At 40.8% G+C, this 12,763-nt stretch overlaps 1 protein-coding gene across 4 annotated transcripts in view; it reads right to left on the bottom strand.

Moving 5' to 3' along the window:
- The window catches only part of NRK (Nik related kinase), a 1,461,188-nt gene that overhangs the window by 680,331 nt on the left and 768,094 nt on the right, over positions 1 to 12,763 (bottom strand). For all 4 annotated transcript variants that reach the window (XM_069612728.1, XM_069612727.1, XM_069612725.1 and 1 more), the window contains 2 exons: positions 10,418 to 10,496; positions 10,102 to 10,277 (listed from right to left, as the gene is read on the bottom strand). In XM_069612728.1, coding sequence (XP_069468829.1) covers positions 10,102 to 10,277; positions 10,418 to 10,496 — 255 coding nt within the window. The remainder of the gene's footprint in view (positions 1 to 10,101; positions 10,278 to 10,417; positions 10,497 to 12,763) is intronic.

The raw sequence follows: 12,763 nt of genomic DNA, 5'->3' as shown, positions 1-12,763 counted from the left end.
AGATTATTGAAGGCCTTAAACCTACATCATGCAAAGGAGATATTTTTCCTACCACACTCTTTAAGGAATTCGCTAACACCCTTACTCTGTGGTTAACAGAACTTTTTAACCACTCTTTTGAGGAGGCTGTTGTTCCCATCAGCATAAAGGAGGCATGGATTACCCCTCTACTAAAGAAGGACAACCTTGATCCTCTGATACCTGAAAATTACCGTCCTATTACAAATGTTCCCTTTATACTTAAAATATTGGACTTAAGATAGCCTATATACAGCTAGAGAAATTTGTCGAAATAATAATATTCTGGCCAGGGTACAGTCCGGTTTCAGAGCCAATCATGGAACGGAGACGGCATTATTAGATCTTAAGGCCAATATAACAGAAATACTTGAGGAAGGCAATTCTGCTCTCTTGCTTCTGCTGGATCTTTCCTCTGCGTTTCACCTGGTCGACCACGAATTACTAGCTGAAAGACTTCAAAAAATTGGTTTATGCTCTCCTGAAGCAGTACTCTGGCTTAAATCATTCTTGGGCCCAAGAAATGCCTGTGTTGCGAAGGGATCTTCTAAGTCTTTGAAAATTCCCGTTATATGTGGTGTCCCTCAAGGATCTTGCTTATCCCCACTACTTTTCAACATTTACATTAAATGCCTATGTGATCTGTTAAAATCCATGGGCATACAATTTGCTAATTATGCCTATGACACACAGTGATCAAACTATCTGGGGTCTATAGGGACGACCTGGCTACCATAAATGAAATCTACGACACTATTCAAAAATGGATGGCTCTCAACTCTCTTGCCTTAAATGACAAAAAAACAGAGTTGCTGGTCATCAGTACACCTTATAGGCAAAAAAAACATGGGTACAGATTACAAAGCCTTCGTAATTGGTGGCAATAACATTCCCGTATCTGAATATGTAAAGACTTTGGGAGTTTACTTTGATACCCATCTGACATTTCAGAAACATGTATCCTATCTTAAGTCATCATGCAGCTTCTTCACTCATCTTCTATGGCAAATACGACCGTAACTGTCCGAAGCTAATAGAGCATCCATTGCAGCAGCCATAGTTAATATCAAGTTAGACTACTGCAATAGTCTCCTGATAGGCACCTCTAAGGGGAATATCAGGAATCTCCAAACTATACAGAATGGAGCAGTCCGAGCTTTATGCGGCTTAAGTCATCAAGCTCATATCACAGAGCATCAAAAAAAGTTACACTGGCTCTCTATTGAGCAGCGGCTTAAATTGAAAGGCTAAGTAATAGTCTTTAAAAGCCTTTCAGGCACAACCCCAGAATATTTAAAATCCAGGCTTCATATAGCGGTACCTAAGCGTACGCTACGTTCAAATAGCCTTTTGCTACTGGTACAACCACGCCCCCTCTTGAAGAAATTAGGTGAAGCAAGTTTTGCTGCCTGGGGCCCAAAAAACTGGAATATGATCCCACTCCATCTCAAAGAGTCCACCACACTGCAACAATTCAGAAAACGCCTTAAGACTTTTCTTTTTGATGTCTAATCTTCATACACTAGTGTAGGACTACTGGCTATTGTAGGACTACTGGCTATTCCTCAGGACTTTGCTAGTCGCCATGATCCATGGCGTCTATCTCCTTTGCTCCATCTCGGAACCTATGTGTTATGTGTTTGTACATGTCTATGTAAGTGCCCTGAGACCTTTGGGTGAGTGAATGCGCTATATAAGAAATCTTTTAGTTAGTTAGTTAATTAGAAGTGTAAGCTACTGGAAACTTTGTATTTGATAAAATAGACCTACATTGTGTGCATACTGGGAGATCCCTGACTCCTTTTCTGTGTAATGGATACGTACAGAATGGGAGCCAGATAATATCTCACTTTGCACATGCCTGGGAATATAAGTAATTTAAAGTAATTCCCTACTTATATCACTGAGAAGGGTCATGTTACTCGCTTTGACTGACTCATGGAAAAAGGGAGAGGGTTGTTATCTGACACCCATGTTCCTACCTGAAAATGACAACAGTGCATATTTTACTCATTAATGCAATAGAAACACCAAGGGAATCGAGCAAACATACATGTTAAATAGACATTTTTCTTTTTGCAAGCAATTTATGCGCAGGAATGTTAAGTAGCCTACCTTTAAATTGAGTTTTCTACAAAGCTGTTTGAAATACTGGTATGTCTATTGAGTAAGGGGGAGGCTTTTATTTTCAATAAATGAGAAGTAGAGAGATTTAGATAAGCAGGGATGTTCTGATTTCATTTGGTTTTCATTCAAATGAAAGATGTGTCCTGAATCCTCAATAAATGTTCAATACATGGTGAATGTGCGCTTAGGGTAAACCAAATGTACATACAGTGATGCGTGTGCTTCAAAAAGACTAGATTCCAGTTAAATGCAGCTTTCATACATTAGTAAACCAGTGTGTGATTATTCATCATTGTAGTAACCATTGATATTGGGATTTTATTGAGAATAATGACAATGTATAATTTGTTTATATTTTAAATTGGTTTGATTATTTGTATTATTTAATCAATAGACTTTCTATGCATCCCTGCATGTGTCCTGTAATGAAAGGGAAGTGAGGTTGTAGGGGATTGATATTGTTTAACTCTTATGGCAAAGGTCCCTAAAGAGAACTTTGGTAAATGAAAATTGTGAAGGCTGCTGATTTGGTGTGAGTGGAACAATCCACTGAAATAGATGTCACCAGATTGTAACTCTGCAAAATAGCTAGACTGTTTTTTATGTGAGTACCAAACACGTTTCCTAAAAACTAAAAACCTAAGAAGTGAAAAACAACCTGACAGTGTTGGAGGGATGTAGCGTCCCACTTGGTAGCTAAGATATTGGTAGTATAAATATAGATATTATACTCCTTTAAACCAAAGATGAATACTGGCGGACTGTCAGCAACTGATAGGGGAAAGAGGCTGCAACACCTAAGCCAGCCTCAAGAGAACAACAAACCCAGTACTTCCCCCTGGTTTACATAGGTGCACGTGCATTTGTTTCGCTTAATTGTCAGGCCTTACTCTAGGCCTGACAATTAAGTACTGAACTAGTACAGTCCTATACATGCACTTAAGATACATATCATGTTAGGACAATTGGCAAAATTATTAAACAGATTAACATTTGGCCCATCCAGAGATCGTAAGTCATAGGTAACAGGATAATCAAGCAAACTGGCCTTTAACCTCACGCTAATCTAACTTGCATCTATTTAAACGAATGATCGCCCTGAAAACATATTATATATGACAGACACAGTTTGCCACCTTACAGCTGTTCGCGTGTTAAAACTGCCTGTTGTAGGCGAGTTAACAAATGTTTCATATCACCGCCTCGGAATCTGGTTAAATTGTATTTTTTCAAAATGTCAGCGGAATTGCTCGTCTGGAAAAGCTAGGAACACTTTAACAATATGCTCCTGCTACAATAAACGATTATAAAATTCACTGACTACCCACGCTGTTTCTCACCAAGTCTTCACTGCTTCAACAAATGCCGCAAGTCCTACACATTAAAACCTTGCTTCACTAACAAGATCCACTTCTAAGCAACGGCCCCCTCCTCTACCATACCCTCTGATCTCTACCACTACGCCTCCCCCTCACTACGATTAATGAAATGCAACCAGTACATCTCTTGCTCCATTCTAGTGGACTCAAGTTAATTATATGTCATTGTTTTTCATGTTCCCGTTCATTGCATGCTTTCTGTTGAACAGCACTGCACTGCCTCTGTGTCTGAACGTGCATTCTATAAATACCATACTACCAATAGAATGCAAAGAGTGGATCTGCCTTCCCTCTTAAGATAACTTGATTTCTTCAAATCCCATCTAAGTGCACGTGTGCACCATCAATCTTCAAACATTTACTTCTGCTGTGCTGTACCCCGAGCCTTACTTCTCTTACACCGATAAACAGTGGAATTCTCATAAAATTACATTAGAAGGAAGCCAAACGATGCAAAATGTACTTGTGTCTGTCTGTCAGGTTGCCTGTCTGCCTATCTATTCAATGGTCTACTCATCAATCATCTTTATGCCTGTGTTTCAGCTTGCCTGTGTTTCTGTTTTTCTATTTGTATATGAGCCCCTGTATCAGGTTGTGGTTGCAATTTATGTTCACAATGTGTACCCAATGCTGTGTGCACTCCTAGAAAACTAAATTCATTGTTAGCCTATAAGTAAAGTGCACATACAAAATGCACTTAAAAACAGCCTAAAAAAGATGTCAAATATGTTTGCATTTAATAGTATGCCTTGTTGTCGTGTCTTCATGAATACCTAATTTGATATTGTGTGGTTAATTGATTGATATTTTATTTCTATCGCGCTCGTACACAAGTGTTTCAGAGCGTGACAAGGCAAGGGAGGGAACAGGGGAGAAAAAAACAGCGATATTACTAGGCCCAGTGACATTGAGAACGCGCAAGTGCATGGGAGAGGGGGGAGGGGGAAAGTGCATGGAAGGGGGGGGGGGGTGGAAAGTGCGAAGCAGAGGAGAAACAGATAAATAACAATAAATAAATAATAAAGGCAACAAACAGTGGTAATGCAGCCAGCAATTTGCAAGTGCTAGGTTTAAGGCAGCAGACAGGGTAGGTCCGATAAGTGCAGGAAGAAAAAGGGGGGGCTGTATGGGTACAGATACAGATCCCAGTGCAAGGGGTGGCCCGCAGGGAGTGCGGGAGGGTGACAGGATGAGCAGGTACCTGGGCCCAAAAGACAGAGGGTGGCCAGGTGCACGGTGCCAAGAGAGAACAGATCAGCAGGGGAGAGGGGGAGCAAAGGCAGAAGAAAAGAGGAAGGTCTTGAGGTGCTTCCGGAACCGGAGATGGTTCTCCTCAAGTTTTAGAGTGGCAGAGAGGCTGTTCCAGAGGGAGGCCCCAGCAGAAGACAGAGATTTCCCCCCAGCTTGTTTCTTAGAAAAACGACTGACCCTGAGTGAGTTGGAGGTAGAGGAGCGAAGAGCTCGAGAGGGGAGGTATTTGCGGAGGGATAGCTGAAGGTATTTTGGACCCAGGCCCCAGAAAGCCTTGTGGACAATGCAGAGGGTTTTGAATTTAAGACTTGCATCCACTGGGAGCCAGTGAAGATTTCAGAGCTGGAGAGATACGATCCCAGGGCTTGAGGCCAAGGACAAGTCTCGCAGTCCTGTTCTGGATTAGTTGCAGAGGGCGGAGAGTAGAGGCAGGTAGATTTAGAAAGAGGCTGTTACAATAGTCCAAGCTAGAGAGAACCAGAGCTTGAGATACCATGAGATTCTGGGGGAAGGAGAGGAAAGGCAGAGTACCTCTGAGGAGGTGCAGTCGGAAATTTGACTTTTTAGAGCCCTCAGAGATGTGGGCGGAGAAGGAAAGGGTGGAGTCAAAGATGACCCCGAGGTTCTTAGCCTCGCAGGTGGGAGTAGGAGGAGGGCCAAAGGAGGCCGGCCAGAGAGTGAGGGGAAAAGATGGTGAAGGTGTGCCGATGAGGAGGAGCTCCATCTTGCTGGCATTCAGACAAAGATCATTGGCGGCACACCAATCTTGAATGGCAGTTAGGCAATCAGAGATGAGAGAAGGAGAGGAGGTGGCAGAAGGCAGCCTGAAAATGAGTTGAGTGTCGTCAGCGTAGCACTGGAAATTTGAGCAGACAATGGCAATCCATTCTTGGAAGTCTGCAATACCAGTATAAACGCCTATAAAATAATGTCCTTATTACGGACCAGTTGCAACAGCTCTACTGATCTGCAATAAGAACATTACGTAACTACTGTCCCATAATCAGTTATCACGCTTCAGTTGTGACATCTGAATGTCTGCTGATTGAGTCAGCACAGAGCAGAATTCCAGCTGACACTGCAGCACTTAATTAATGCCGTGGCAGGCTTTCCTAATTCCTTGTCGTGTCTTCATGAAAACCTAATTTGATATATTGTGTGGTTAACTATATTATGTTATGTAAGAAGAAGTGTCACTCCTTTGTAAGTAGTATTGACTTAATAGTGCATGTTAAGCCATGCTGTGTAAATGCATAGATCCAATATGTAGGTTTACGTATCCAGACTTTTGAGAATGTATGAAAATGTCTCTGCTGCTGTAAAGTGTGATCACTGCCTTTTTGCCATTTGCTAAACAAACAAGCAATGACACGACTAGCAGGTTTGGTTGTCCTATGTCAAGTGCAGCCTTTAAATGCCCCAGTAAATGTTATGAGATGCCTTTAGGACAACAATAAAGTCCACAACATTACAAAGGATTCCAATCATTAGAGTATTTAAAACAAAATATGCACATACGTCCAAAAACAATAGAACAAAACAAACATGTTTCTGTCAAACCTTAAACATCTGGGACTCTTTGTATAAAATGGACGGCATAGACAACCAATTACGACTAAGACACACACATAAAGTCCACCATTCAGGAAATGACCATGCTCTAAGCAAAAAAGGAGGGAATAATGACACGTCACTAAGGTGCATATGTATTTATGCATATTGGCAGACTAGTCTACTATATGCACAATTCATTTTTCTCTGACACCTATGACCCCCCTCCCCCAAAAATGTGCAGGGTAATAGCACGATTATTCTTGGAAGTCTGCAATACCAGTACAAAAGCCTATAAAATAATGTCCTTATTACAGACTAGTTGCAACATCTCTACTGATCTGTAATAAGAACATTACGTAACTACTGTTCCATAATTAGTTATCACGCTTCAGTTGTGACATCACAATGTCTGCTGATTGTGTCAGCACAGAGCAGAATTCCAGCTGATACTGCAGCACTTAATTAATGCTGTGTCAAGCTTTACAAATTCCTTTCTTGTAAAATAGCTTCCTGGGACACAGTACAGACATTAGCTGATAAGGAATTTGTATGGTAAAATATCTGTTGTGTGCACTGCTGGACTTCCACGCGTGACAGCAGGAACCTGCATGTTATTGCATATTTTTAAGCACAAAATGGAAACCTTTTCAGATGCATCTTATTACATTGCTTACATTATTTGTCAGCAACACATTAGAAACTACATATTAGTTAAACAGATTCCACATTGATTATATGTATCAGCAACAAGAAAAACTCTTGTATTGTATTGTAACGATATTTCTAAATGCGCTACATAGACCGATAGGCATCTTGGCGCTGGAGGGGACTGAGAGGAAGCGGAAGACAACCACTCTAAAACAACAGTGTTTTGATTTGCAGTGTTCAGAAGCTGGATAGTGCATGGTTGCTTCTAATATGCGGGGGAAGAGCATTCCACAGCAGCAGAGTCAGTACAGAGCAAGATCTGCCGCCTGCTCGTGCACGTCTAAACCGGGGAACACACAGCAAAAATTGATTAGCAGAGCGTAGTGTTCTTGTAGGTTGGTAGATGGAAATCTCTTGCATTACATTAATCAAAGGCCATGTATTAAAGGGAATGAAAGTGTATGGCCATGTATTATAAGGAATACAATATCCCATACATACGTAAAAAGGATATTACAAGACAGAATTCTGTGACCTTATTAATGATATCGTCCCTCTCCCTCATTCCTCGTTCCTCTATTTGGTTGCGGAACTTGGCGGCTACTTTATCTCATATAGTACACTGATTATTTGTGCACATATGTCATATCTTTCTGAGCCACGTGTCCGAAAGAAATTATTCTAACTTAGATGGCAGCATCACCACAACTTGCTGAAGAAAGAGATTTTTGTGAATGGTAAGAAGGGGAACAGGTGTTGTGCATTTTATGGAACGGCCATTTTAATGTAGCAGGAACAGTATTTGAAGATAAACTGTTGTTTAAAAACTATCAGGATATTTTTTACTTAAGGAAATTTATATTTTTTGTTTTTCGAAGGAACAAATCTTAGGTTTAGTGACTTCCAAATATTTTGTTTCAAATTTGTCAGCAGAACTCCAAGAAAAAACGTGAAGGCATCTTTCCAAAGATAACAATCAGCCTATCAGGAAATTCAATGCATGGTAATTTCATTCCAGGCTATGCATATAAATATGACTTTATTCTCTCCAAAATAACCTTGCTGATTATTTGTAATTATTATAATTAGCCTCCTCTCAAGTTAGACACGGTGAACCCTCTAATTTGCCATTCCCTTTGCTTCTATTCTGAGTTCTTTCATTGCTCAAATTACCCTCTGGAGTTGTAGCGGGTCTTCAGAAGCGGCCTTTCTTTACATGTCACTAGCGCTTTATTTCCAGAGCCACCAGAAAACAACTATGGACCCGCCACAAAAGGTGAGGAGTTCGCACTGCCCGGCCAGTGCACACAGCTGCCAGGTCATCAAGGGGATGATTGCAGCCTAAATGATAGTCTGTCTTTTAAATTACACAGTAATTGGTCTGATACATGTACAATTAAATGCAAACACTCTCCTGGCAGTGAATTTCAGGCGCTCATTCACATCCTTGTGTACTAATAAATTGAGAACATTTGATCAGGAAGTGCTTCCTTACATTTTATATACATTGCTTTTCGGTTTTACATTTTTGGCTCGTGGGAATCAAAGAATCATGGCTTGCCCAGGAAGGTGTTTTGAAAAGAGGGTACTGATTCCTAAATACTGCTGATACAAGGATGCAATTTAATGTTTATTGGTTTTTAAAGCACCACACACCCACAAATCTTTGAACTGCTACAATGAATAAAAAATAAACATTATACTGGGATGCAGGGCTCTTGTAAATAAAATGCACAGAGAGACAAACCAAATGCAGAAACTTCCAAACATGAACTAGTACAAATAGAGCAACTTCATCAACAATGTCTACATTTGAAACATCAAGCAATGATCAAGCGTCACTAAAGACTGTGATAGCCCAAGAGTTTGAACAACTGCAGATAACCTTGTAGGGTCACAGTGAGTCCTATTACCACATTCTAGTCACCAAATAGGGTCTGGACCCACGTGCATATGGTGTTGACCCATTTATAAGCCTGATCGTTGTTTTACCAACTTTAGGGTTTGATTCACTAAGTCCCGCACTGCAGGAAGTGGCGAGATGCCCTGGGCATACTTTGCTCCCTGTGCCTGATTCGCAGCAAGAGAAAAACTGGAGCTGCCTGCAGAATCCGTGAGAATCCCTTAAGCAGATGTGTCCTGCATTTTCACCTCAGCATCAAAGAGGCTCCGGGCAGGTCCAGCTTTGCTCCAGTTTTAGGCTATGGGCATACTGTGCAAGGTAACACGAGCAAATAAAAGATGCTGAGGGTCTGACTCAATCAAGGCAGATTCCAAGAAACACATGTTATGTCGACCATTCAGACATGTTTGAAGCATGTTCCCTGGAGCGTGAGCCACACATTCAAAATCAACAAATGTGTCTGATTGTTTAATTCCAATTTAACTTAGCCTCTAGCCTTGTCTGCCAAATAGGTTGTTCAGCTCTTTTTAAGAAAGAAAGTTGATTCCCAGCATCTTGATTTCAATTTCATTTTGCTAACCCCAGCTCTTCACGCACTAAATTACAGATGTCCAAAGCATAACTTTGTACTTGTACCCACCACTTAGATATGATAAGATATGATAAGGGATTTATAACTTGCCTAAACACAAATGTTTCAAGGCGCATCTCTTGTATATCTTTTAGATATACAAGACAGGCTGGGATGCAGGACACCTGTACTCTCAGCCCAGTCCTCCTACTGCAGGCGTTCCCCTCTGTTATTCTGTGAGCCTACATGCAGTTGTTTTATATTTTCAATAAGTATGTCTTACAAAGATTCTTTTAATGTTATTCCATGTGTAGGCTCACACATGTTACTGACTGTGGAGGCCAAGATTAAAAGAGCAACACGTTGTGGAGAATGCAGGAGCTCCTATGAGCGTTCTGATTACTTGCAGAGATCTTTAACAGTCCATCTGGCTCAGGAGTCTGCAAACATGCCTATCCAGATGTTTTGGACTAAACGCTCATCTTCCCAACCCACCATAGTCTATAAATGGGATCATAGGAATTGTAGGCCAAAACATCTGGATAGCGAAATGTTGTAGACCCCGATCTAGCTTATCAGAAAAATAGGGTGTTCAACAAATACCACTGCGCTCATGAATTAATAATAACAGTTTAGAATGTATTAATTACCCTTTTCCCCTTTCTTTTTCCTCGTCCGGTCGAGGTGGTCCTTCAGCATAATACGCACTTGCCGCTCGCTCTGCAGATCGCGTATGAAGGAGTGCTTCAGGAGGGTTTCCGTCGGGGGGCGATGCTGATAGTTTTTCACCAGACAACTTTCAACAAAATTGACAAATTTCTTGGACCTGAAGATTGTGAAAACAAACATATCAATATTGCAATATTTGCAGCCTGGAAAAAGAAATGCATATTAGAAAAGACCATGAGGAATGTAATAGGGCAAACTGATTTTACAAGATTGGTAAATGTGAAAACCTTTCTTTACCATTTTCTGGATTTCAGTTTTGGTGGTGGGTTTCGTGGAATGAGGAAAAGTGCTCGCATAGGATGCATATCACACAAGGCTGAAAATAAGAGAAAAACATGTCAAATATACCTTTAATGGTCACTAAATTCCATCTTAGTTCTTAAAAGAAGAATCTATGACGCAGCTTTTGTCCCCACTCTGGCGCATTTCCACTCCTGGGCATCTTGGGACAACTTAGTCACCTCGCCACTTTTCAAGCAACAATGCACTCTATTTACACACCGGTCCTGCCGTGTTTGCTGGGGAGTTAGAATATGTTTTGTCATTGACAGAAATATTATGGTTGCCACTGTCAGGGGCTGAGAGATTTTAGGGTAAATGTGCATGAGAGGTATAGCGAAAACCCTGAGCCCCAACAGTGATGAACCATACTTGACATGCCACAGGAACTCACGCCTGCTAGTCATATGATGATATAAGCAAGCAAAAAACCCCAAAGTAGTAATGAATTTGACTGTATTTTAAAATTAGACTGGATTTATTATCTGAAGATCTGAGTTTGATAGTTTAAGATTAGATTATAATTGTCATTCTATGCTCAAAAGACAAAATCATCCAATACGCTGTAATGCATTTTAATATGGAATTTGATATAATTAGTATTTTGGTTTAGGTTTATTTTTAGGTTTAGGTTTAATGTCTAAGGTCGAGACCACTCCTATGATCTGCAACCTTTGGCTCTCCAGGTGTTTTGTAATACAGCTATCATCAGCTCTATCCTGCACAGTCAATGGTGAGGGATCAGGGGGAGTAATAGTCCAAAATATCTGAAGAGTCGTAGGTTGCAGAACTCTGCAGTAGACAATAGTCAGATCTTTGTCAGCTTTTCTCCTAACACTTTAATGTGGCAATAGTGAATTTAAACAGATCACAATAGTGTGAGGACGGAACAGATGACAGTGCACTTTGGTTAATCAACCTAAACATATACATCTACTCCTCTTGCTGACTATAATTAACACATCTAATAAGGTTGCAAAAAGGTGCAGATGTGAAAAAACCAGTGTAAACAATGTTTCCGGTGGGTTTTCAGTGTCTATCTCCATTTTGGAAAGAATGCCATTTATGGGCCGGACACACCTAAAGAATATTTCATCCACCAGGGATCTCGGCTTCATGCAGGGAATCCACTTGTGTTCCTGCGGCATGATGCCAGTAGCAAGGCAACATTCACGCAAATTGCACATTTGCAGCACAAGTATTACGAACACATTGTAATGACTGCGGCCATGTTATTCCAAGCCAGTTGCCATGGCTGATATTTGCCATCAGTGATGCTGATACAGCGGAGATCAATTCTGAATATCTGCAAGGAGCTAATGTAGGCAAGGAATCCTGGGCTCCACCTGGATTAACAGCCTAAATCCGCTCCATGTAGATAACGAGGAGTATTAGGCAGTGTGGCCAACAGTTGTGGAAATGGAAACAGTTGGAGTCTTTCTGTCAGATTTTCCGGCTCATCTAAATGACTATTAGTGACCTTTCAGGATAAGACATAAATGTGCCAACATTTTGCCTCATACTTATTGGGTGCTTCCAAGAACAATGTACACAGCTGAGAATTAAAATCTCCAAATACATCTCCAAGATGATAATATCGACCTGGATTTTACAACTGTGCAAGAAAGACTCATGAGAGGAGGCAGAAACCTAGCACGGGCTTACTACGCAGAATTAACTCCATAACGATTTGTATTTATTGAAAACATGGTCATCATTTCCTACAGAACTAACTTACAAAGTAAGCAATAAGAAGGCAGGGGCAGTCCTTGGGTAAGGAGCCTTTCAATGACAGCATTTCTGGCTTGACTACCGGGTGGTTAAGGGGAAACATGAGGCAAATACCAGGCACGGGGACTGGAACACACACCAATATTATAACACACTCTGGGGTCCTTTATTTCTAGGTGAGATGTAATATGGCTACAATGCATCACCTCATCTCTCTCTTCCTATAGAGCCAGTCTAAAAACAAAACTGTCTCTGAAAAGACTAAATATTAAAAACTAGCAAATTTGTGGGAACGGAGAATGATCACGAACTACCTACGGGTGGTTTCCTACTCGGTTCCATTTTTGTAGCCACGCTTTAGCGCACAGTACCCTTCACAGTGAGAAATACCCATTTGCATATCTGTCTGGATCCAACCACCTGGGCAGTCTGGCACCGAAATGCAATTTATTAAGTATTACATTCTGAAGGATGCCTTAATTTCCACAATGAGAACTTATTTCAGCAAACCCAATTTTAACAAAGTATTTACACATTTTAATTGTGACAGGTATACACATTGGTTTAACATAG

The sequence above is a fragment of the Ambystoma mexicanum genome, chromosome 5p (assembly GCF_040938575.1).
Source record: "Ambystoma mexicanum isolate Mex_15411 chromosome 5p, UKY_AmexF1_1, whole genome shotgun sequence".
In the NCBI taxonomy this organism is placed as follows: domain Eukaryota; kingdom Metazoa; phylum Chordata; class Amphibia; order Caudata; family Ambystomatidae; genus Ambystoma; species Ambystoma mexicanum.
The sequence above is the reverse complement of the archived record's forward strand: the minus strand, read 5'-3'. Positions and strand labels throughout refer to the sequence as shown.